The 25,741-nt window shown below is 39.5% G+C and overlaps 1 protein-coding gene across 1 annotated transcript; it reads right to left on the reverse strand.

Moving 5' to 3' along the window:
- Positions 1 to 9,504: 9,504 nt before the first annotated feature.
- ufm1 (ubiquitin-fold modifier 1) lies at positions 9,505 to 22,471 on the reverse strand. Its single transcript, XM_084373716.1, has 6 exons — positions 22,372 to 22,471; positions 22,212 to 22,268; positions 18,869 to 18,926; positions 15,931 to 15,970; positions 13,770 to 13,802; positions 9,505 to 10,207 (listed from the first exon to the last, which is right to left on the reverse strand). Coding segments are annotated over exons 1-6 (264 nt in total). The 5' UTR covers positions 22,374 to 22,471; the 3' UTR covers positions 9,505 to 10,133.
- Positions 22,472 to 25,741: the final 3,270 nt, after the last annotated feature.

The raw sequence follows: 25,741 nt of genomic DNA on the forward strand, positions 1-25,741 counted from the left end.
TCTGAATGGTCGAGGAAAAGAAATGGTGTTATTATTTTTTAATGGGCTACTGCTCTCTGGTGGTGAGGAGCGGCAGCAGCAGTCCAGGAATCAGCTCGAGTGCTGAAAGGTTATCAGGTCGACGTATGTATGGATGTATGTCAAGTTGCACCTGCATCATGCAGCAATGCCTTCAGCATTACAACTGAGATTTTTCTTGGCTGGTCTCGGGTCCTGTCAGGCATGCTAATGTTGTGTGCCGGTGATTTATTTCCTCTGATCGTGACACAGCAAGTTTTTGCTGGCTCAAGGCTGGGAGCGGTAAACAGAATTAGAGGGGTACCACTCTCTCTGCAAGTACAGTGAAGTATTAAGAAAGATATATTGTAGAAGTGCACCCCGCAGAGATAAATCCTACGCAGAAACTGTGTGAAAGCTGCAGTTTAAAAGGCAGGCGGAAAGGAAAAGAGAGAGGGAGAGAGTGTCAGTGCCAAATTAAGTTTCAGCCGTCAGAGTCGGAACAAAGAGTGCAGCTGGTTTGAAGGTTAACAACCGTCTGTATGACTCCCCGTCCTTTAACTCTTACTCTGTCCTTTCCTCTGCGACAACGAGCTGTTCCATGTCCATCAACAGCTGCTGCACAGGCACACGCACACACACACACACACACACACACACACACACACACACAGACATTTAATATCAGTGCATCAGTGAGCTCTCTTATACTGAAGGATAACCGCTCAGAGCAGTAACTTCAGGGCTTTTATCTTATCAGCAGTCACATTAGAGTTCACTGCGCGACAAATGGACTCACCTGTGTGAAGGTTGTACCACTCGGTGAATTCCTTACGAAACTGTCACATGTGACGGTCGCCTTTTCACATGTGAACATCACAACTTCCGGAGCCCGACTGATATCAGTCGACCAGCGTTATCACAGATGGATTGATACTGGCGTATATGTTGTCTGATATGAGCTGACATGAAAACTTTGGGTCGTTTTTAAAATTATAATGCAGGCTACAGGGTTAGGGTTACAACCCTAGGGGTACATTTTTAATTCTTAAATTCTTGTCGCGCAGTGAACTCTAAGTGAAGTTTACTGTTTTGGTGCACATATCTTTGTCACAAATGAACACATTTGAGAGATCATTGCAAAGTTGTGTGAATCAAAATTTTGACTCCCTAATATTGGTATCTGCATCTGAGTATCGGTCGGGCGTTAATAATTGAATATTTTTACATGTAATTTGCTTTTTTTCCACATGTGAACTAAAGTTTCAACATGTTAAATAGGAAACAATGTCCCATGTGAACAGGAGATTTTCACAAGTGAATAGCTTTTTTCACACATGAATGAAAAATTTTATTAACTTTTTTTCTTTTTTTCTAACAAACAACAATAACAAACAGCTCAACACAACATCGGTCTGCACAACCATCATGGATCATAGTTACAGAAACATGCATACATGAAAACAAAACAATAGTACAATGTCCAGAAACTTTTGTTTTTGGAAAAAAGAGAGAGGAAAGAAAAAGGGGGGTTTCCAGGGTTAGTCAAGGAGAGTGTTTGCAAGTGTTGAAGCCACAGTGGAATTTGAGAAATAGAGATATGGAGTCTATATTCTCATGAATTGTTCCTTTGAGGAGTAAAGCAGACATTTTTAACATTTTCACATGTAGATTATAGTCACTCATGTGTGATTGGCTTTTTTTTTTCAAACCGTGATTTGATATTCAACAAGTGAAAACAAAACATGGCACATGAAATCACATGAAATGTGCATCGTATTCCAAAGTTTTTACCTGCGATCGGATATTTTTTACACTTAATTTTGAATATGTGAAAACAGAATACTGTGACATGTGAACTGAACATTTCATAAGTGTTGGCTGTGTTACATGAACGAACAATTCCACATGAGAAAATGTTCATTCTCACACGAGATTTGCACATGTAGGTTATAATTTCCAGACTGTGATTGTGGAGACAAAAATACAATCAAAAATACATTTTAATGTGATGTTAACATTCTTTCTACATTTAAAAGAAGCAAAAGACACAAGATGGCCAACCATACAAAGCTATCCTACCTCCTACCACTAACCTCAGACACCAACTGGCAGAAAGGTGAGCCTCCCAGAGGAACTGACCTAACTGGGGATGATGATGAAGGAAAGCATGAAAGTCTGTGAAAAAAGACTTCAAAGGATAACTCCAACCGTTTACTACTGCACTTCCACAAAGTTGGGGAACTTACAAGAGTCAGATTAAAAAGAAATAGTAGTGAAATTGGAAGCAGCCGAGACTGAGACATCACGACTTTAATAGTCTCTCCAATGGGTCAAGTCACAAATCTGCTACATTCTGCAATTCCCCTGATACAGCTGAAAAATGTCTTTCATTCAATCCATCCTGCCTCCTAAACACCTATTTCTCTTGGTCATTTTTTCTTGAATGCACCATCAGGTTGGTTTCTCAGGCTATAGACAGCTCCTTCCAAAACCAAAGGAGACATTACACACCTGGTTTCACAGGCTGAATAATACTCTTGTAAGTAAACTGAACTTCAGGTGTGAATTCCCTGCAGTGGCACTTTAACTGACCCCATCAAGTTATTGAAAAATGCTATCAATGAAAAAAGTTTTAGGAGGATGATTTATAACGGTTGCTAAAGTTTATTTGCGAGTGACACTTTGAGAACGACACCTTGGCTCCAACTGGAGAACAACATGTTCAGTCCTTGGACACGTTCCCATCAACTGACTTTGATACGCAGCCAGTCCAGAAATATATACAGTATATAATCTGTAGGATACAGAGGATAGCATTTAAATTTAGATCTGATTTCTAGACTGCAGGGAGAGTAAAAAGGTGTGAGTTTGAAGCTCAAAGTCATGTCTAACAATTACTATTATCGTAACTGTTAATATTTTTTATTAGTATTATTAGTAGCTTTAGTATTGACAGGACTCAGGCACAGATATTCACAGATGAGGTCATGTTTTCAAGTTTCATCCGCGTTAAGTTTGCTGAATTCCCTGTCTCAGAGGTAGCACCACACCGACCACATAAAGTGCACCGTTACCTTAAAGGATAACTACCGTTTTTTACAACCTGGACCTTTTTTCTGGCAAAATATATGATAATTTACTCACCCAGATAACTTTGGTGTCATTCGGCGTCGTTCGGACGAAATTAGATCCAGTGTAGCGGCGATATATCCATATAATGGGAGAGACGGGGCAGCGACACACAGCCTCTATATAACGCATTATCTGCCACGAAACTAGTTAATTTCATCAATATTTTGTTATGAAATGCTAGCGCTATTCCCCTCTGAGTCCGGGCTCGTCTGTTATCAACATCTGGGGTCAAACTAGCAGCAGCAGCTACAGGTAAACAAGGCGCGCTGTCGCGGGTGCGCGCGCAGCTCAGAGACGACATCTTCCAGGTCAGAGGTAGTAGATCAGCCTACAGACCCCGGATGTTGACAATAGACGAGCCCGGACTCAGAGGCTAATAGCGCTAGCATTTCATAACAAAATATTGATGAAATGAACTAGTTTCGTGGCAGATAATGCGTTATATAGAGGCTGTGTGTCGCTGCCCCGTCTCTCCCATTATATGGATATATCGCCGCTACACTGGATCTAATTTCGTCCGAACGACGCCGAATGACACCAAAGTTATCTGGGTGAGTAAATGACCATATATTTTGCCAGAAATAAGGTCCAGGTTGTAAAAAACGGTAGTTATCCTTTAAGTACACTTGTGGATTTCTCTGGGTTTGAGAATTGGTGGAAACATTTTTGATAACGTAAGTACACAACTCAACAAAATACAATGTTGCTTTCAGACATTTTAATGCAGAATTCCTAAATGTTTTATCTTTAAATTGCTGTCAACATGTCTCACTAACAGTCCATTCAATGACAGCTTCATTGTTGTTCCAGAGAAAAGTCAGGGGATCACCAGAGTCGGTAGGATTCATTGTTTGGGGACCATGAATGTTCAATAACTTTAGAAGTCGAGATATTTCAGCAAAAGAAGACAGCACAACAAGACAGCGCTAGAAAGTAAAGCTCTACAGCATATCCCTCCACACACGGCATGCCATCACTGAGAGAAAATGAGCTGTTGTTGGTAAAAGTAGAGCTCCTAAGTCTTTACTCTTTCTCTTTCGACCGGGCATTGTGGATGCAGCACAAACAAGCTAAACTCAGCCCGTGGCTGTCCTTAAAACACACTCTCCAAGCGGTTTATTATTACTTCTCCCACCAGCCCTTAAAAAACATTAGTAGAGAAAGTTAGTGCACAGAGAGAGAGGACACAAAGAAAGAGCGGATTATAAAAGATTAGCTCTAGGAGTGCCTCAGCAGATTTAGGAGACCACTTTAACTCAAAGGAGAAAACTGTTTAGTGAGGCGACTTTCCAACGCTTTGAAAACTTCTTCAGTTTCTCTTCTGTGGTTGAAAAACATACAGATGCTGTAAACTCGCAGCACATTCTTCTCATTTGATGCAAGCTGGAGTACATCCAATGAATTAGCAGTTTATTGTAATCCATTGTTGTGGATCATCGGCCTCTGTTGAAGAAGACATTAACCTTAAGCTACATAATGTGAGCTGAAGTTGCCGTCGTACATCTTGTCAGTGCTGCTTAATAAGTTCATAGGTTCAGATACATCAGTACAAAACTGGAACAGCAGGCTACACGTGTCGAGTAGCTCGACAATATCTGCTATAAACTAAGAAGAGCCCCGGGTGCTTGTAACCAAGGTGAACAGTCGAATCACAAAAGGAAGGTCTGTGCACTACGAAAACTAAAAAAAGGCTCTCCAGATGCATAAAGGGTGATTCATTCAATAAACTAAAAGGTGACATTCAGCTCTTAGATGTAATTTTAGAGTCTTAAAAAAGCCATCAGAAAAACAGCAGTAGCAGGAAAAGAGCAAGGCGGTAAGAGGGAGTGAATATGAGGTGTCTATGTGGATGTTTTTTGTCTGCAAGTTGTCTTATATATTACATGTGGGCAGGCAGGGTTGTAGTCAATACCACCTAAAATGAGAACATGTCAGGACCAAGACCAGACCAGCATCCCACGCTGCATTAGGGTAAAAATGTAGATCATGCAAACCGTTGGCAGTCTTCAAATTGACCTGAAATATTAACATTCTCATTTCAATAAAAAACACTAGTCAGGTCAAAAGTGACCATGGTCTTATGCACAGTTAAAGAAACAAGTTTCCCTGTACAATTGGAATCTTCCATTGCCATCCACTATATATGCTGTTTATAGAGCAAATCGCAGGTTAAAAGTTTGAAAAATATAAAAAGTACAAGGGGCAGTGGGTTCGATCTGTTGATCTTTCTGATAGAAACACTCTCTTTTGTCTGGAGCTCCTGCATTTCACACTTGTGTACCTCCTACCAGAGGGCACAAGTATGAAAAGTCTGCACTGGGGGTGAGTGGAGTCCTTGATTATAGAGCAGGCTCCTCTGTGGACTCTGCGGTGGTGGATGTCCTGCAGAGAGGGTGGGGTGCAAGGTGGTGCAGAGGTGAGTTTTATGTGTGGGAATTCAACTTTGTGTTCTACGAGCAAATACAAACCAACACTTAGCAGCTCAAATCAATGAAACCTTTTATATATATAAAAACTTTATATTCTTTTTACACAATACTGTTTTTTTTGGGCCAGCATCAGGTTTTCTGGGCGATCAATAGAAACCATCATGTTTTTAATCAAGCTTTAACTGATGGAAATGGGCTTTCGTATCATTTACTGTACTGTACATGTTGATTGGATATCAAAATACAAGGAAGTCACAAATTAATTTGCATTTGACATCATTTATTTATTACAGTAAAAGTTATGTTATATCAAAACTTAAATTATTAGAGGAAGGAAAAATACCCAAAGAACTGAAACAAAAACAATCTTTCTTAATCACCACTTATGACCCACTAGAAGTGTGTGGCAGTGTGTGTCTGCAGAGAACCTCTCCTCTCCTGTATCCTCTTATTTCCTTAGTATTTTGCTGTGTTTGTGACATGCGTTAAGTTCTGCTTCACAAAGCGACAGTATTTGACGACCTGGGAATGAGACTCGACCATCAACTATCCTTCTCCAGAATCGCTCACTGCACCTTTGAATCTTGTGTTAACAAACAGCAACCAACAAACCCTGCATCGTATGCTTTTAAGCATCTTAAACAATGCAAACATTTGTATAAAGACTTTATTAGAGTGATAAAACATGGGTTTGTGTGTATTTTAATATTTGAAAGAGCATCAGCGGCAAAGAAGATGAATTGCAGCATGTCTAAATAAGCTTTGTGCCTAAATATCTACTGTATACTCAGTCAAGATAAATTCCTAGTTGATGTTCTGCAGAGAAAGAGCTACAAGATCCTGAAATCAAAGCAGTCCAGTGTTGTATGTGCGCCTCCATTGGCTTTTCCTCCAGCTGCCATTCTAATTTTAAGACAGAAGGGGGCAGAATTAGGTCACTCATATAATTAAATAATCTTAAAGAGGAGCCTCACATGGCTTCTCTACATTTACCAGTCTCCTTAAGGTGTGATACCACCTGGCTGTGTGCTAGTGGTGACTTGAGGTTCCAGCTCATTTGAGACACCGTTTTGCACACACAAATGGACCTGTGAAGTGCTGCACATGCTTGAGTGACGGACGTGTGAGAACGGATTGAAAATGAGTTGGATGGGCTGTCAGAGGAGGGCTGTTTCCATTCCCCTGTTCCCTATTTCTTTATCTAGCTCACTGACCTGTGGCGCTGGTCTTATCTGCGCTGCGTCTGTGGAGGACCAGCAGATCTCATTTTAGATTGCCCACCTTTAATGGGAGGCCAAAGAGCACGCTCAACATGTCATTTATAAAGCAGCGGGGGCACAAAGAAGACGGAGGAGTCCATGGGAAAAACAATTTTAAAGCAAGCAGGCCTTGATTCCTCTATCTTTTGCTCACACACGCACAGCTGCATGTGCACCTGCTTCGATCAGTCAACAGCACTGTGTCATTCTCATGTCAGCAGCTCGCTTCCCGTTTCTCTGCATGTCCTGTCGTCTTCAAACTGTTCTTTAACCGTCTTAAAGTAAGAGTTCACCCAAAAATGAAAGAGGTAGTCATCATGTTCTCACCTCCATGCCGATGGAAATGCAGGTGAAGTTTTGTAGTCGACAAATCATTTCTGGAGCTTCACAGCGAATCAGCATTTCAGCGTTCTCCTAAACCACTGAAACGTAAAAAAAACAACCGAAAGAAAACATGAAATGGCTCCATGCAGCTAGTCTTGTGTAATCCAAGTCCCCCAAGATCATTTCCTGGTGTCATTAGACACCGTTTATAAATAAAGCCAAATATTGAAGCATCAAATCAATCAATTTGAGTAAAGCCACAAACTGAGCAAGTGTTTCAACAGGTGGCCTCTGGTTCACACTGTGGTTCACAAAAACCAGGTGTATTTAGGTGGCTGGTCTCATCTCAATCATATAAAAAAAAATAATCAGAAAAACGCTGAATATTGGATCTGATAATCAGCCAGGCCGATAATCAGTCGGTCAGTCAGTGTTTAGTATATACATGCATGTAAATATATGTATAACTTTCTTATAATTCTGCTTCTGATACTTAAGTTATTGCCAGAAAATAACTTTTGGTACTTTAACATCAGATACTTTCAGAGCTTTACTCAAGTTGTATTCATATGGATGACTTTCACTTTGACCAAAGTAATATTTAAACACAGTATCTCACAGTGCATGTTAAAATACCTGAGGCTGTGCGGGGGGACACATCCACCCACACTGCTGCACTTTGAGGAGAGCTGGTGATTATTAAGACAAATACAGAAGGGTTGAGAGCAGTGGAGGACAGCCCTTACCACGCTCACTTAAATGCAGCCCAATTGATCAGTACTAAAGCATCTTTTTTTCCCTCCATTTATCATCACAAATGTTGAATCACCTCACAGCTACACTCACGTTCTCTGTGCATTGTCTGAACTCATGAACTAAGACTCCCACAGTTGATGCAGAGACTCAGACAGACTCAGCAGAGCCAGCAGACGACAGTTTTATCATTAGTCTCCCTGGAAGCTGCCTGAAAAGATGTTTCCTGGGAGCCATGATGGACCTGCTGAGGCCTGGAATGGTGCTGCAGCTGATCAGCTGTTGGATCAGAAGAAATTCTCCTCTTGTGTGAGTCCCAGTCAGGACTTCATCCAGGCATCCAGGTCTGGCTGTGCAGACTGCTCATCCTCCAGTGTGCTCAGGACCGAGAGCTCAACCTGAAATGTGATTATGAAGCATCTTTCTACCTCGTTGCTCGTCAAGATTGAACCGCAGCACTCGTTTTTGTTTAAGTGTGAAATTTTAATTTCACGCCTAAAAGAGCGCAAAATCAGAGGATGTGATGAGATGAGCTCATTTCCTTCTTTTTAATGAATCCATGTTTTATCTTCTTGCTTGTACTCAGTCTGCATTCAAATATTTATGCCGGCCTGAAAACAACCATCAGCCATTGACCTAAAAAGATTTTTTGGATCAAGAGTGGCCATTTCAACCAGATAGTGATTTTAAATATCTATTGTTTGTCAAATAGCTGCAGTAATTACGCATTTTTAGGCCAACAATGCAACATCATCTGCCTCCACTGCACTCTGTGGTCGTTTACCCATTTCAGAAGTAAATTTCTGGCGAATGTGCCCAGCAGTGACTTTGATTAAAATAAATGAGAAAATCCATTTGTGATGGCACCCTCCCCCCCTCCCTCCTTCTGAGTCTGCATCCTAATGGATGGTGAGGCACAACGGTGTGCTTTCTCTTGTGTATTAAAGCATGCACGCTCCATTATTCTCTCCAGCCTATTTTTTTTTTCTTTACCGAGCGTGCATTTCTTGCTTTGCGAGGGAGGAGAAAGAGAACCAATTCAGAAACAAATGATTCAGACCTTCTCAGATGATAATGATTAATGTGGAGGAGATAAGAACCGCTTTCCCCCATTTATCAGTCAGAGAAACAATAAAAGCACATTTCAGAAGAAACTACTGGTCTGGTCCTGATTGTGTTTTGAAGAAATGAAAGAAATTCACACTCAGAATTTGAATATTTACAATATTAATGAGGTAATAATATAAACTCAAAAATATTGATTGTTTCCATAACAATATGCTGGAAAGGTGGCAGGGTCCGCCAAATATAAACCCTATGAAATTTAGTTGTACTTGAGTTGTTTATTTAGTTTGTTAATCTACATAGTGCACCTTTAAGCTAGCAGTGCATATTGAAAAGTTAATATTCCTCAAGCTAATCTTTCTATATTTATTGTGTGACGATGAGGCATGATACATGGCTTGAAATACAGAGGAAAGGCTTTAGGGTGAGTACAAGCTGATGTTAAAATGTACCCTGACAGAGGGCAGCAAAGATCCACATCCCTGCACAGTTTGACGGATGAATATTTCCTTACTTAGCTAAAATATGGTCCATAACACAAGTTTAGTACAGATCCATGATCCAACTTTATTCATCTGACAATTTGTCCGACATGAAAAAAAATAAATCTAACGTGAACAGACATTTTACCTGCATATTGACGGCCATTTACTGTAACAATGATCCTTAAAAGCAGGTTGTACATGTTTTTTGAAATCACCTCTCACATTACCACATTCATAAGGGTTATAAAGACAAACATTGCAAACAGGGATGCGTTGTTGTTAGTCATACTGATAGTTTATTGTCATTTACAAAGATACAAAAGCTCTAGCTGTTGACTCAGTTGTTTGTTTAACTTGAAATGAGATATTTCCCAGGATGCCGCTGCTGTGTTTGCGTGTATTAATTACTCAGTACCTCCGGGTACGCTTGATGTCACTCCAATCTTTTGATGCAACTACACTTAGAGGAGAAAAAAAAAAAACTTGACTGAGAATGAAGAAGCAGTGAGCATGCAAGTGTGAGAGCATGTCATCGTCAAGTTTAAATATACAAATCCTCATGTGAGTCACTGTCAGTTACGGGCCAGAAAATAAATATGACACACGCCGAGGTGTTTCCTGGGTCTCAAGTGTTATACGTGTCTGCCGGGGGTGAGTCATTTAGCCGTCGAAGAGGAAACGCAGCGTCAGTCTCCTTGTCCTCCCACTCTGTCTCTGGGAATGATGCGAAGCTCTGAGCCGTGTTTTAGAAACACGTTCCCTGCAAACACAGGACAGAGCGCCACATAAAAGATCACAGTTTATAATCTGTGGTGGTTAATAAGGGGTTTTACTGTCAATAAAGCTGATATGCTGCAAACAACCTGTCAACTCACCAGCTGGGAGGAAACTTGGACTTAAGTCTTAAAAGAGACTATTTCTACTCTCAGACAAGGAACTTTTAACTGGTTTTGAAACATTCTTGATTTAATACTGATGCCTCTATATGACCAACATAAGCAAAAGGGACTACCAGCAAAATGATTGGTTATTGTTATAACATATTATAGTTATTCTTAATACCTTAATATCGATCCAGGTAGGGATATTTCAGTTACAAAAGCAATTATTCCTGGATATGAAAGAAATTCTGAGAGAACTAAAGCTGTGAATTGTACAGGGAACCAGGGGTGCCCCAGGATTGTCTTATAGGGGGGCAGAAGGGGCCACTGAAAATCTTGGGGTGGCTAGCAAAAAGCGGTTGGTCAAATTTGGCTCGCTGGGTATGCATTTCTCATTTTCATCTTATTGTCATCATTGTTTTGCTGTAAATAACAGGACCCAATGTTAAATATCAGATAGAAGCATATTAACAACTGTATCAGGGGGGCCATGGTCACCCCTGACCCCCCCTTGGGGGCGCCACTGCCAGAAACCCTCTAACCTGGTGCATAATTGAAAAAAAATGTATGATTACTTTCAGAATTCAATTTAATGGTTTCAGAGATTTGTGGTTTACATCTGCCTTTAGGAAAATGGTTGGGATATAAGGTGGGTTGAGATGATTTTGCATCTAATTAGTAAAATTGCTTCAGTGAAAAAACAAGACAGTAATGACCAATGTAGGCCTATGCATTTCAACAAAAGAAAAATGATTGTAACTTTCCCATTTTAAACAACCTTTGTGGCCATTCAGGTTTAGATGTCTGAGTTTAAGGAGTGCACTTGAATGCACTTTGAAGTCCCCGTCCCTGTGCTGTGTTTGTGAAACCCCAGCACAGGCAGACAGCAGAGGACAAAAGTGCCAAACTCGTATATGACACCAAAACGCAGTAGAGACTCAGCATAGTTGTGAATGATGACTATTTTGGCTGTTTGGCGTGTGACCTTCAGAGATCTACTTGCTAAATGGAAAAAGACACATATATTAAATTATTAAAGATCGATCGTATCTTTAATATGTGTGGATCATTCACATGAGGAGCGATTTGAAACAGTCGATTTAAACCCAGCCTTGAATATAAAGATAGAAGATATATATCTATATCATTAATAAAGATGCGGACAAGTTGGGTGGTTGCACAGATATTCGCATTGTTAAGATTTCAAAACAAGGTCAAACACGTCTGAACCGAGAGATAAAATAATTTCCTGACGCCTTTTTTTCACACCATCTTTCCCTCTGCAGTGGCCTGTTGTTCAGACATCAGGTGGATTTTCGGGATCTCACACATAGTGAGCTCATTTGAATAATTTATAACGCCGCATTATGGAACCAATTTATTCATTCACTCAGCAATCATCAACCAAAATCCTCAACGTAAGTGTACTGGTGATATGCCACAGGAAAGGTATATAACACTGGGCTTATAAAGATGTGTGGAGACAGAGTGATTGTAAAATTACATCGACTCAATTTCTACCGTGTACTCAACGCTGTGAACATGAGGCAGAGTGGCTGCATTGGGTGAAAAAAGGCAGTCTGACAGAGGTGTCTGAACTGAGGCTATTCTTGGCAGCACACAGCACGAACGTTACGCAGATAAAAAGCCAGTGCAAATGCCCACCACGCTTTCCTTTCTTAGCAGAAAAGACCAAATCTTTGCCTTCAGTCAAAGCGGGCGTCGCGTTATTCTTCTCTATGCAGAAAAGCCGGTGATCCGTTACCCCTCTTTGTTGAGGATGATGACTTACATAAGAAGAGGTGGGATACACATTCAGTATGAACCTCAGGGAAAACGCCACAGAGGCTGACACGGAGGAAAAGTGACTCACCACAATAATGTTGGAATGTATAGTTAAGTGATTTCTGACTAAAACGCTCTGGTTCGCCTCCAGGCAGAGGTCATTTTTAAAATTAATTTAACATTAAATCCCTGCCTTTCAGGGCGCCGCATCTTTATTCATGAATGAGTAAACACAATTTGCATACAAACAAGTGCGAGGGCTGCTCCAGCACAAAGATGGCAGTTTAGTTAGGATTATTGTAGCGACTCAACTCTTACTTTGACCAGGGCTACTATTCTCCAACACAACTATTATTTAACTCTGATTCTCCACCAAAAAATATATGTATAAATTGTTTAACAGGGACTTCTGTGGGTTGAACAATTTACAAACATTTCCTGTAGGCTGAAAGACGTGCAGGCAATCAGCTTTACTACTGACATCTGGACGTCTGATGTGTGCCCCATGCCTTTGCTGAGTCTTCACACTGCGTGGACACAGTATCACCGTCAACATTTCCTAGATTCATTTAACTTGCTGTTGGACTACTGTTTTAAACTGTTCTATTAAAAAAGTGGCTTTGCTTAAACTGTTTTTAAAGGAATTGTTATTTATTCCATGATGTCTTTATTTGTTCTTTTTCGGTTATGACCGACTGTCAAAATAGATAAAAAAATATTGTAGGGCAGTTGTTCTCTGCAAGGTTTTACCTGAGCCAGGCCATACGACAATGATGACATTATCGCATTGCACTGGTGGGAAACAGCTTTTACCCTAAGGAGAAGGATTTTCAACACTACCAGGCTCATGATGCTGCCTGGTCTCTCACTTCAGCACTTCTAAAAAAAAAAAATAACTTGGCATTTCCACTTTGCAAGACAATTCAGAGTGCAGAGAGAGAAAAGATGAGGCTGGGTGACACCAGGCTTTAGTAGACAAGTTCAATCCTCGCCTTGGGTGGTATGAACTAAGGCCTATGTCAGCATCAGTGCACATTACAAATCTACAATATCGTCTATCGTTTTTTCCTCTGTACTTATCATACATTTCTCTCCTTTACAATCTTAATCAATTGTCCTTGCTTTGCATCATAACACCTATTTAATTCTACTGTTCAAAGTTATAGAGTTATGGAGTTATATATTGATTATATTAGCTGGAACTGCTTGACCGCAGATTGATTTGTCTCATCACCATAAATCTTTTCATACAGAGCCTTACGTTGCCTTGTGGAACCACCCACAGAAGTCTCTGCTTCTGGGGGCTTTGACAAATTAATTTTTTCGACTATTAACACAATGCCACCAGCATTACCAAAGTGCATTATGAAACATGATTTATTCAAGTTCTGTATTAATGCCTTGGGTAATGAATGCTCGGATGAAGGCGAATGACAAGTGGCAAAGTGCTTAAAAGAAAGCACCAAGGTCTATTATGCTGCCCAGCACCTTAAAACATTTAAATGGAAGGAAAAACAGCATGTTACATCATGAAGAGTGGCTTTTGTGGAGGGTTAAGAACACCTAAAATGTCATTTGAAAATGTGTTTTTTGTGGAAAAAGTAGCTTTTAACAGATTATCTAAGACATGGACTACAAAACAACAGAACAACTCACCTGCTGTCTGGGCAGGGTTGATTCCTATTCCGTCTGCAAGGCAAGCATGAAAAAACAAAACATCACATTGAGGAGCGGAAAGATTGTCATGCAAATGAGCAGCACAGAAACGAGGAAAGATAATTAACAATATTGCCAGTTTGTCCGCAATAATGTTGCACTAGGCGACAAAAATCAAAGCGTGCCTCAGCAGCAGGCAATTCCATCTGGAATAATAACAGAAAAGCCACTAATTCTGCACTGATGCAACTAAAACTCGTGTTTGATATGGCTGTCACAAATCTCATCTCGGTGTTATTTGGCAGCGCTCATATGTCAGAAACTTTCCCACACCAGCGTAAAAATGCCATCCTTTTCTGACTAAGTGGCAGCGCGTGTGGAAATGCATCCGGCATACTGATTGTGAATGTTCCCTCAATTTCCTAACAAGGCAGAGGTAAACAAAAACATCATCAGTTTTTATGTGGCGCTGCTCAGTCTAATTATGGGGAACAACAATGAGCCCACAATTTCCCCACTAACAGCCACAAAGACCATTTTAATGTAATTTGTTCTGGTGATTACTGTGACAGCGGTTACAAGTGTTCTGCACGAGGATGAAACCAGCTGAATATTGTTTACATCTGACATTCTCAGGGTTATTTTAGACATGCACCTCTTGGGTGGTAGACTGCAACTCTTTTCTGATGGGTGGTTGTTTGTTGAGTTAAAACTGCTTAAATTTAGTTTAATTTCAGTCTTAATACTCATGTTTCAAGTGAAGAAATCAACTCAAATAATCATCTTTAAACTGAATTATGAGATAATAATGACCATTGATAACGATTTCTGCTGTATCAAGGCTGTAATTACCTAACTTTCTTGCCTCTAATGTGGCTATAAAACTTAAAAAATGATAGGCCAATGTGTGTAAGTGGATTTAAGTAGGCTGACTTAAGTGGGATCAGTGTTCTTTTAGTTTCTGTTGGGCGTCAATACAGAAAATAGAGGCCACAGATTACTTGACGTCTCTAAAGCAGCATTAAAAGCAGAAACAGAGTACTGCTTGTACTGTGTGGGTTCAACACGGCTTCTTTAAAGTGAAAGAAACAGCAGTTTTCTCCTTTGAAACCTCAGGAAATGGACTCAAAAGAAATCAATTAACTCGCAACGTGTTCCACATTGGTGCTTGTGTAACGTATAAATCCTCATACATTTAAAGCAACATTATTGAACTTTTTACCTTACAATAACAGCTTCAATATAATTTTGATGGCACAGTGTCTTGTAACAGGGTGAATGGTGTCTCTGTCTCAGCCACTCCAAGGACAGGACGTTGCAATGAACTAACACCAGAAAGTAAAATCTTGGACAACATTTAAGGTTTGTTTCTCCAGTCTCACTCTAGAAAACAGGGCAAACAAGTTTTCTCATTACAAATGAACCAAGTTATTCCACTTGGATTTGGCAGTGTGTCAGACATTTTGTAGATTTTAAAGCAACATTTAGTATAAATTGGCATTTTGTACAATTCGGCGCCCCCCCACAGTTTCTGAATGCGACGCCGCTGTCCTAGGTCTGTAACAACTTGTCAGACGTAATGTAGGCGCTACTACAAACAAAACTCATTACATCATAACAATATTATGTGTTGAAAACTTGAAGTATCTTAAAGTAAACATGTATGTAACGCTGTGATCCGACCCTCTCACTGAAGTTACACAGTGCAGAAACAAGTGATAGAGACAGAGACACCATTCATCCTGTTACAAGACACTGTAGCATCAACATGATTCTGAAGCTGTTATTTTAAGGTGAAAAAGTTACATAATGTTGCTTCAAGTAAAACATTTTGACACTCGGCTGTAATACGTACAAATGTGCAAATGAATATGACAGGACTTTGAAGTGACAATTTGTAGGTTTGTACAGAGCTTTCATTGATCATTATGTGACTTGACAGTATTTTTTTCATTCGTCAACTTATTTCCAGCATCATTTAGTTAGAGCTTCAGATCTTCTGTTCTGGTTTTTGAGGTTTGGAAACTCGGCTGAGTTTCCAAACACATCTGTCACAACATATGGTGCGTAAAAGAATGACACGCTCTCTGAAGTGAGATCGCTCTTCAGAGCTGTCAAGCTGGTAAACATGCCACTTTAGCACGCAGTTTGCCAAACTCACCATTTGTTATAATTGCACTGGTTGCTGATGGCACTTTGAACTGTGAAGGAAAATGAAGCAGAGAAAAATGATCACACTCAGATCCCCATTAGAGGAACTCAAAACAGAGGCTACCGTTTGACATTTCATATATTTTCACATCATCAAAATATTTTGGTTGAATAATCAGGGCTCCAATTCCACTTGGCCTGAAGACACAGTTTAAATAAATCATCAAGAAAGAAAGCTTCACCCACCGAGTCAGCGCAATGATATTCACTGACTTTGTCGGGTGACAACTTCAAAATAGGAGCATCCGAAACAAACTTGGTGAAACAAGCAAAAAGAAAACGCTGTGTAGTGTGTTTTCTTTTCACTCTTTTGTCTGCCAACTGTTACGCTTGACAGACACACATGGGTTTTCACACAAATTCAGACTTCCACACACGCACACGCACACACACACACACACACACACTCATGCGAACAGTTAGGAGAGAGCCTGAGGCAAAGATAGCCACGCTTGAATTTCTGGAAGAAAATCACTCAGCATGGTCACAATACATGTCCTACTTCAGGGTTCGACAGAAGAGGATGTGCGCTCGCTGAGATTTGCGGTGAACGGGCTGGAGGGAGGGAGCAGTCTGTCGCCGGGGAGATAAGGTTTGAAAAAAGTGCTGCTCACCAAACTGCTGCCAGGTATCACATATGAAATTCAGTTCACATCAGGAAGTAGTGATCTTTGTTTCATGTAGCATAAAATTGCTGGATAAAATGCAGGTTATGAGGGATTACGGTGAGAACGCCAGTTCCTCCACATCCCTGGGTTTGAATCTGTTGGCTTTGAATTCATCTTGTGTTTTCTCTCTGTCCAACACATCGACTACACTTAAGAAGGAGGCTTAAAATACACCCCAGTTTAATTTCAGGTCAAAATTGGCTGTAACTAATTACAGTTAATTCTACAAACCACTTTGCTATGTAAGCCTTTGGCAAAATAAGACTATTCCCAGGTTGATACTGTGTTAAACAGTCGACTTTTTAATTTTTTTTTTTTCGTTTTAATAAATGATTAACAAAATCCAACTCAGCGGGCTCACTCTGTTGGCTTCATGAAGCAGCCAAGACTTAACTGTATAAAGTCAGACCTGATGATTATGTTCTGTCAGTATGGTGTTTTGTAATAGAAGCAACTTAACACCCTTTCTACATGCTAAGAGCGGCACATCAGCACCTCATCATCAGCTGCTCCAGTCCTCCGTCACTATGTGTTCAGCCACAGTACTGTGGTGCATTAAGGTGCATAAAATAGAGGAAAATAGACTTGGAACCTGAATAAAGAGGTCACAGTTGTGTGAGTGAGGTGTGCGTGACATGCAAGTAGAGCTGCATTAGATTAGTAGATTAGTTGATTGAAAGAAAATTAATTGCCAATGATTTTCATAATTAAATACTCCTTTCAGTCTTGTTTCAAGCAAAAAGAGGCAGAAAAGTCGCTGGTTCCAGCCTCTTAAACATTTGGATTTGCTGCTTTTCTTTGTCATTAATCATCGTTAATGAAGAGTATTTGGGTTTTGAACAAAAGAAGCAACATGAAGGCATCATTTTGGGCTCTGGGAAATTGTGATGTGCATTGTTTACATCGTTTGACATTTTACTGACTGCAGACTAATGGGTGAAAAATGGCCTGCTGTGTTGTCATGGCACTCAGATTTCTGACTTCGATATTTGATGCCGTGTTCAACACCACCGAAAAACTATTTCTAAGATAATATTACAAGTCCTGTCTACTGTGTTTTAAGAAAAGCAGCATCTAATTAATTTACATCTGGAGGTGGTGGGGCTATGTGGGCCCTGCAGCTGTGCATGAGTCAACTCGCTGTCGGAGAGGAGAGTGAAAAAATGCAGCTTGTTATTTTGTATGGATACTGCAAAAAAATATTGAGTAAAAGAATTGAAACCAAATTCTCAGAAAGGCTATATGTATCAATATTTCAATATTTTTTTATACTAATGGCCTGTGTAGCTGTATTGATGAATATATAAGCATCCCGCTTCTTAAAAATATAGTACTGACTGAATTCTAGTTAAATAACAGTCATGTGTGATTGCTGATACAAGATTTGCCTGATTAGTAAACTATGCAGGTGATATAAAGGCAAGAGCCTGACCAATACTAGTTTTTTAAGGGCAATACTGATATTGATATTTGAAAGTTTCTTTATTGGCTGCTGCTCTTTTCTCATCATAAACAAATAAACAAACTTTCCTGATAAGGAAAGTGTGTGTTTTCTGAGAGAAAGTTCAGTACATTAACATCTGCTGGCACAGTGTTTTTCAATCCTGCTCCTGAGGGCCCCTGAATCGAATGATCAGCTCATCATCAAGTTCTGCTGAAGCCTGATAACGACCCATTTATATGAGTTGGAGCAGAGAAACATCGAAAACATGCAGTGCAGGGGGCCACGAGGCGCAGGATTAAAGAACCCTGCTTTAGTATATCCATATGTGATCTCTGCAGGGGGAAGACTATTATCTTCAGAGTTTTTATACCAGTACACATGCTTTTTTACTCTGGTTATTTTAACCTTGTCTGCAATTGTATTTGTCCAGCCTCTTCATCCATACAAACCACCTTTTTAAGCTTTTTTTAAATTTATGTTGAATAATAAATAAGTTAAAAAAGGTTTAAAGAAGAATTGTGAAACTTGAGTAGATGAAAAATAAACTTGTCAGTGCTCTCCGGGGGAAAAAATGTGCAATTGTGACAACATTCGTAAATGAACTCAGACGTACTTACACATGTACCGAACATCCATTAATGCAACTACAGGATGTTAAGGCTAAATGCAACTGGTGCAGTGTAGTCCCACATGAAGCTGATATCAAAAGACTTGGACTATAGTTGGTTTCACTCTCTGTTGGTGACTACTTATTTAAAGTATAGTGTTAAACTTACCTCCTCAGCTGCGAACTTCAAAACTGCTGTGAATGGTGTGCTATCAGGGACACTTAGTCTGTAACAAAACAAAGCATTGAACAGATTTTTTAAAACACCACAAAAGCCAGACTTTCTTTCATTCCCCCACGTTTTACTTTTGAAGCAGGGATAGCACACCGTTAAATATCACCTCGTAGCCTATTGGCCTGAGCTTTGATCGACAAGTACCTTGGCTGCTAAACTGTTGTAAAGCAAGTCCTTACAGCTTAACAGCTCCAGACGTGCTGCCAGTCTGTAGCTGACTGTTCATTTTGACTTCCATGGAGAAAAGAACAAAAGGAACATTTCCTCACGGGGCTCAATTGAGTGTAACGTTACTTCTTTTAGAGTTGTTTCTGTCAGAGGATAAAAAACCATTTACGGCATGAATAGTTGTACACTTCCAGTTGGATGCTTCCCCAATGAATGCCGCAGTGCAGCTTTTTCAGCGTAAAAGTGGAACCGATCCCCCCTCCCCGCCCCCCAGGGTTATTTTGTTGAGATGCGAGATTATAAAAACAACAAGGTTAGAGATGCAATCTCCAAGTAAGGAAATGCAAAAGGAGCTGAGGTGATTGAGGGCAAAATCAATGGACATAGTCAGTACAGCAGTGAGAAGCAGGGAGAAGAGCATTCAGCATGATGAGTGAGAGTGAAAGCTTGTCAGATTATAAGACCACCTGACTATCTTAACTGACAGTGAGTGCGAACTTGTTTGAATGTAGCTGGTGATTATGAAAGAAGGCTGAAAAGACAGGTGGCGTGCCCAGGTTCACTCCTCTGCCAGACTTGATACGATGCCTCATTTACTATCATTATAATCTCTCTGTTCATGTTAAGACATTAGCAGTTACAGCGAGACCTTGTCTGACCTCATTAGAGACTCGAATCGCTGTCAACACTAAAGGCGAGAAAAGTCTGCATGTCCTCAATATGCAACAATTTATTGGGGTGGCTCAAATCAGAATTCCATGTTTCCCTGCAGGGAAATTTGACCATGCATTATGCATTTTTTTCAAAAGTTAAATTGATATTTTGTGTCTGATTTTCATCACTCTAGTTAATATCGGTTTGACCTATGGCAGATATGCTGTTGCCTGCACCAACATGGCTCTCTCTAGCACTGTGCACAGGACAAAGATAGAAATTAAAGGGATCCAAAACATGTCAATCCAAACATAATGCAAAATAAGTAGCTTTTTAAGTGGGTGTATCACTGGGTTATTTTAGCATTATTTATTTTGCTACTGTTTTTGTGCTTTTGAAGAAAAATTGTGAACAGAACATAATTCCTCTCTAAAATAGTACAGTAGCTCATTTCAAGGTATGATTAAAAAAAACTAAATAATTAAAGCCTTAGTTATGCACACCATTAAATACTACTCAAATTAATTTTTGAATTGTACACAAATTCACCATAAGAACATATCTAGTCCACATTTAGAATGAATTTATTACTGAAAATAAATCGATACCTTATTAAAGTCACAGCTGCCTCAAGAACACTATGTATGGTCAATCACACAGCGGCTCCTAAAGATATAGATCAAGAAGATTTTCTGCCCTTTGGCAAGTTTTTGGAGTTCACACTTTAATTGCCAGATATTTTAAGTTTGGTGTGACAGTTTCTTTATACTGTACAAAAGGTTAGTGCATAAAAGCGGCTCCACTTCTTTGGACCACATACACATTGCTGTAAGTGGTAACCTGAAAATAGTTGTGAATCTTCAAAGTAAATTGACCTAATCTGGAGTGACAACAATCGGTTTAAAGCAATTCAGTTGTTATTTGACCAGTGTGATGTACAGTATGTGCAGAGTTTGACACTAAAAGGCAGTTTTCAAATTCATCTGCTCAAAAGGGAAAACTTTGTTTGTGCTCACCTTAAAACTGAGTTGAAGACATGTACAAGCACAACTTTATGACATCACAAGCACAGCTAGTTTAAAAGGCTATTCTGGAGTGGTAATCTGAAGCCAGCAGTGGAAGAAGAGGAAATCAGACTCAGACAACTTTATTAATACCACCAGGGGCAATTGTTTTCAGCAGCTTGCATACTGGCACAGTACAAAAACACAGTACACACAATAAATAGATAGGGAATAAGGTAGAGTAAGTAAATAGAATGTCATTTTAAGATGTATGCTTTCTTTTACATGTTCCGTTTTACTTTCCTCTTTTTGGTGGAAAAACTGTTTCTGACGCAAATTATATATAAATCATATGTCTTTAAACACGTCTGTGCTCTAGTGTGATGAAACACAGCAGACATGGATTATGGTGTGCAAACAGTGCCACTCCTATAAATCACTGGTCCTGCGCATAAAGGAATAGCCCTTAAGTAAAGTTATTACTGTCTGTGATTTTACCGCCAGCCTGCTAACACCAAATGCATGTCACAGTAATAACTTGTTAATCTAACTAGAGAAAATGTGTAGCTCATAGCCTCACTGAGAGAGTTTAAACTGCTGAACAATGAACTTTAACATGCCACTTTTGACGCTGTCGCTGTCTTGCACAAGAGATGAAATACACCTAAGTACAATTTATTCAAGTACTGTTCTTAAGTACAATTTTGAGGTACTTTATTTGAGTATTTCCATTTTCTGCTTCTTTATACTTTCTCTCCACTACATTTATTCATTCACTTCAGATTCACTGCAGATTCAGATTATTCAGTGTTTCAGGCTATTTACTGTGACGTGTTATCAATCAGATAGTGTTGTGGACGGGACATTGTGTGAGAGGATGCGGCATTAGAGCCAAAGTAGCACATTTTTAAATTAGTTTATTTTATCAGAAATCTGACTGAAAGAAAAAAAAAAGAAACTGATAAACGGTCTACTCCTTGTAATTTCTGCTCTGATCTGAGGACATCTACTAAAAGTGAAGCTAATTTGTGGCAGTTATTTTCTTTTATATAAATGAGCTGAATGACAAAGTGGCATTGTTTTCATTAATCAGAGAGAGTAGGCTGCCAGGTCCATTTACTTCCTAACATAAATCACAATAAGCTGCAAAGCTAGCTGTATAAACTGTTAGCTGTATAAAAAGTTAAAGGTAATGGTGATGTATCATTACTTAAGGCTGCTGTGACTTGAGCATGTGACTCACAGCTGTACACTGACAGATGTTCTCTCCCTGAACACATTTTGAAGTGGCTCCGGTTACATACATCAACAGAGCTTTCCACAACAGTATCAGTGCCGAAATGTGCGATAGCAGTAAGATAAAATGTAAAGTGAATGGTTGAGACATTGAAAGGTGTCAGGGTGTAACGGTGAAGCTGTAAATGATGAGCTGTCAGTGTAACGTTACTCACACTTTGTATGGGAGCCGGGGGTCCGACGTCAGGGTGATTTTAAACGTTACTTTAGACCTAATGAAGAGGACAACATGAGCGTTATTAGCACAGCGATGCTGGCTAATAAATATCGTATATATTCAGGGATAAATTACACAAAAACAAGCTAGAAACTCACATCTTTACAGAGAGGAAATGCCGCTTGCCGTCTGTTTATGCACACCCGGAAGTCCGAAGGACCTTTACGCACACGTCATCCGTCTAGCTCTGTTTTTGATCCATATCTATGCCTGTTTGCTGTTTTCGTGGGTTTTTTATTATGTTTTGAAAATTCTGACTTTTCGTGCTAAAAATAGTGCAGTATGATAAAAGAGCGAAGGTATATTTTGTGCTAATTTTTGACAGGCATTCGCATCAGACGACTAACGTCCGCCGTAAATGACAACAAAACGCGCACACTTCCATGTGGCGCACTTAAATTTTCTGGGGCGAGTCTTTAAATAAAGATGGACAAAAGACACTAAAAGACACTCCTCACTGACATTGAGGTAAACTTTAAGTACTGTTTTTATTTCAACTTTCAACTGGCAAGATATTGACTGTATGGAAGTGTGAAAACCTGCATGCTGACATTTGAAAAAACTTCTAGGCAATGTGAATGTGTCATGTTTTATTTTGGGGAAAAGTTAAGTAAATTACTGCATGGTAATGTAACTGAATGTAAATATATATATTTATAAAGTTGCCAAAACTGTTTATTCATGTGCTGTGGTGTAAATTAGATAGAGGGTTTCTACTTGAAACTTTTACAAATCAGCTCTTTTTTCTTCTTAAATGAAATAGGCTATGAACTTTACTGCTTTATTTCACAGTTTGCATAATTGGATATTGATTGTGTTTCAGGATTGGTTTTCTGAAAACCCACACTTGTTACTGTATGCATTAATGCATGAATGCTTTCATGTTCACATTTATAATGTTTAAGTGGCTGTGTTGCTAAGCTACACATGATTTGCAGCAATTGAGTTACAACACTAAAGCATGGTCCTCTATGATTAGTTCAAACATTAAACAATGGAACAGAATGCAAAATAATATTGCAGCTGAATAACGTGGCCCAGGTCTTAGTAGCTGGTAATGGATGGGTGGATGTACTGTATCCTGGAAGTAAGTACCTCACTCGTCATGCAATCCATTTTATATACAGTAGCTCTGTTACGATTCACCTTCCATGCGTTAAGTGTCTTTTATTGATACAATTTGTTGTATAATACCTTTTAATACTGCATTGATTGCATCACAGTAACCTGCCTCATTCAAGTACCTTTATTTATTTTATATCATCATACTATCATACTTATCGTTTTCAAAGTGTGCTTTTATTTCTGCTTGTATCTGAGAGTTACCAAACATAATTTTGTTGTGCGCCTACAATGAAAATAAACTGTCTCATGTCTTATTATAAGTAGTGCACTGCAGACTGTAAAAGAATGAAGTATTTATTCATTCTTTGTCCTAAGGAGGGGAAGAGGAGACACACAAGCCGATTTGGACACAGAGACTGATACAGCTAAATCAGTGGGGACCACCAGGAACATCTCAACGGGACTCCCTTAGTTGGCTGTTCTGTGAGAACATCAATAGAAAACTGACCCCAGCGTCCATCGATCCACCCAGCTGTCAGTGGAGGAAGGGAGAAGGATCAAAGAAGAATGTCGCATGTCACATGATGACACCAGACCGAGCTTTATCCGCTGACGGAGACCGGGAGATGCAGCTGAAACTTCTGAAAGCTAGTAAGTGAACATTATGTAACTTTTTCACCTTAAATAACAGCTTCAGAATCATGTTGATGGTACAGTGTCTTCTAATAGGGTGAATGCTGTCCCTGTCTCAGCCACTCCACCCTCTTGTATTCACGACAGTGTTGTTGCACTCAGAGACTAAATCACACAAAATGGCAATTTCTACATAATGTTGCTTTAAAAAACTCTTACAAATCACAAATCACTCTTACAAGTCATTGTCTCAAAGACATTGCCCATTTAAGTTATAGCACTGCAACACCTAATTGATTAAACAGCTAGTTTTCACAGCGATGAATTGGTTTGAGTATTTTTTAAGAAAAAAGTAAGTAAAAAATCTCAGATTCCAGCTCCTTAAATGTGAATATTTCCTCGTTTCTTAACTCCTCTATGACACTAAACTGAATATCTTTGGGTTGTGGACAAAACAAGACATTTTAGGACGTCTTCTTGGCTTTTGGGAAATACTGATTGTTCTTTTTCTCCATTTTCTGACATTTGTAGACCAAACAACTAATTGTCAAATTTAATTAACAATGAAAAGAATCAACAGTTGCAGCCCTAGTGAGTTCAACTGTGCTGTGCCATCAACAGAGAGCATGAGACAGAACTGGAGACACAGAGGGAGAGGGAGAGTGATGCAGCGTAGGCAGTACAACGACAACCGGCAAAGGGAATGGGAGCAGACTTATTATGATGACTCAGAGTTACAGTGCAGACACTAAGGCACACACCTCTGAGAAAGAAGTAGAAATGCAGGGGAAGATGTGGTAAGGCTGGAAAAAGAACAAAGGATGACAACATTTATGGTAACATATGAAAAGAGGAATGTGGAGGGATGTGGCATGTAAGCAAAGGGAAAACACATTTTCGCAGGTAAACTATTTTTATAGATAAAGTCTAGACATTGAAAATCTCAAAAGCAGACAAGATCCCTGACACATTTATGTTTAATGTAATCTTAAACTGGCATGAAAATAGGGATTTAATTCAGCATATTCAGGACACAGCACAGCATTTTAATTAAGTAGTCAGATTGAAGTTTCTTGCCTCATCTTATTCTCCTTGATCATAAAGAGAATTACATAACCAGGAAGAGGTTTCAACATAGAGTCAGATTTTTCATGGATTGTCTGAATCCATCATTGTGGCAAAGAAGGAATATTTGGCTTGAAGCGGGGAGAATACGATGGAAAATATGACACATGTTCATCATCCTCTTGGACGGGGCCTGAGTGCATTCAATATGCAAAACACAACCGCTGCATTCAGCACATTGAGCAGCGTCCATTGACAGAGCTTATTAACATACCAAAAGCAGGTCCCATGTGTAGAGGGAGAAAAATGCCAATTACCTGCAGAAGAACAGTAATCAATGCTAATACAGCCACTGTTTATGTAAGCGTGCACCTATAGGTGTACAGCACATGCATAATACATGTGCTTAAGTGCACGCAACAGCCAGACTTTTGCTGATCTGAAAGGTTAAAGATGAGCCATTTGTATTATTCTTCACTAAATCAACTGAAAAATTGACATAATCACAATGCTCAGCCTCAGGGAAAGGGCAACAGTTATCATGGTGATCCAGTTAAAACCTGAGCAAAAAAAAAAACAGAGCAAGGTGAGCATCACTGGTTAGCTGTGTGTAAATGAAAGTCAGTGTTGGAGAACTCTGACAAACGCATATTGTTCTCTATTTATATGTAGGACATTCTGCTTCTACAAATACTCTGCAACTCC

This window comes from Pagrus pagrus (genome assembly GCF_965226575.1).
Source record: "Pagrus pagrus genome assembly, chromosome: 14".
NCBI classification, from domain to species: Eukaryota; Metazoa; Chordata; class Actinopteri; order Spariformes; family Sparidae; genus Pagrus; species Pagrus pagrus.

What these genes read in the sequence shown, in the direction of transcription:
- ufm1 (XM_084373716.1), bottom strand. An exon ending in CAGTGCAATTATAACAAATG is followed by an intron (nt 13,803 to 15,930) that starts GTGAGTTTGGCA and finishes CTTGCCTTGCAG; the next exon opens with ACGGAATAGGAATCAACCCT. An exon ending in CAACCCTGCCCAGACAGCAG is followed by an intron (nt 10,208 to 13,769) that starts GTGAGTTGTTCT and finishes CTGTGTTTGCAG; the next exon opens with GGAACGTGTTTCTAAAACAC.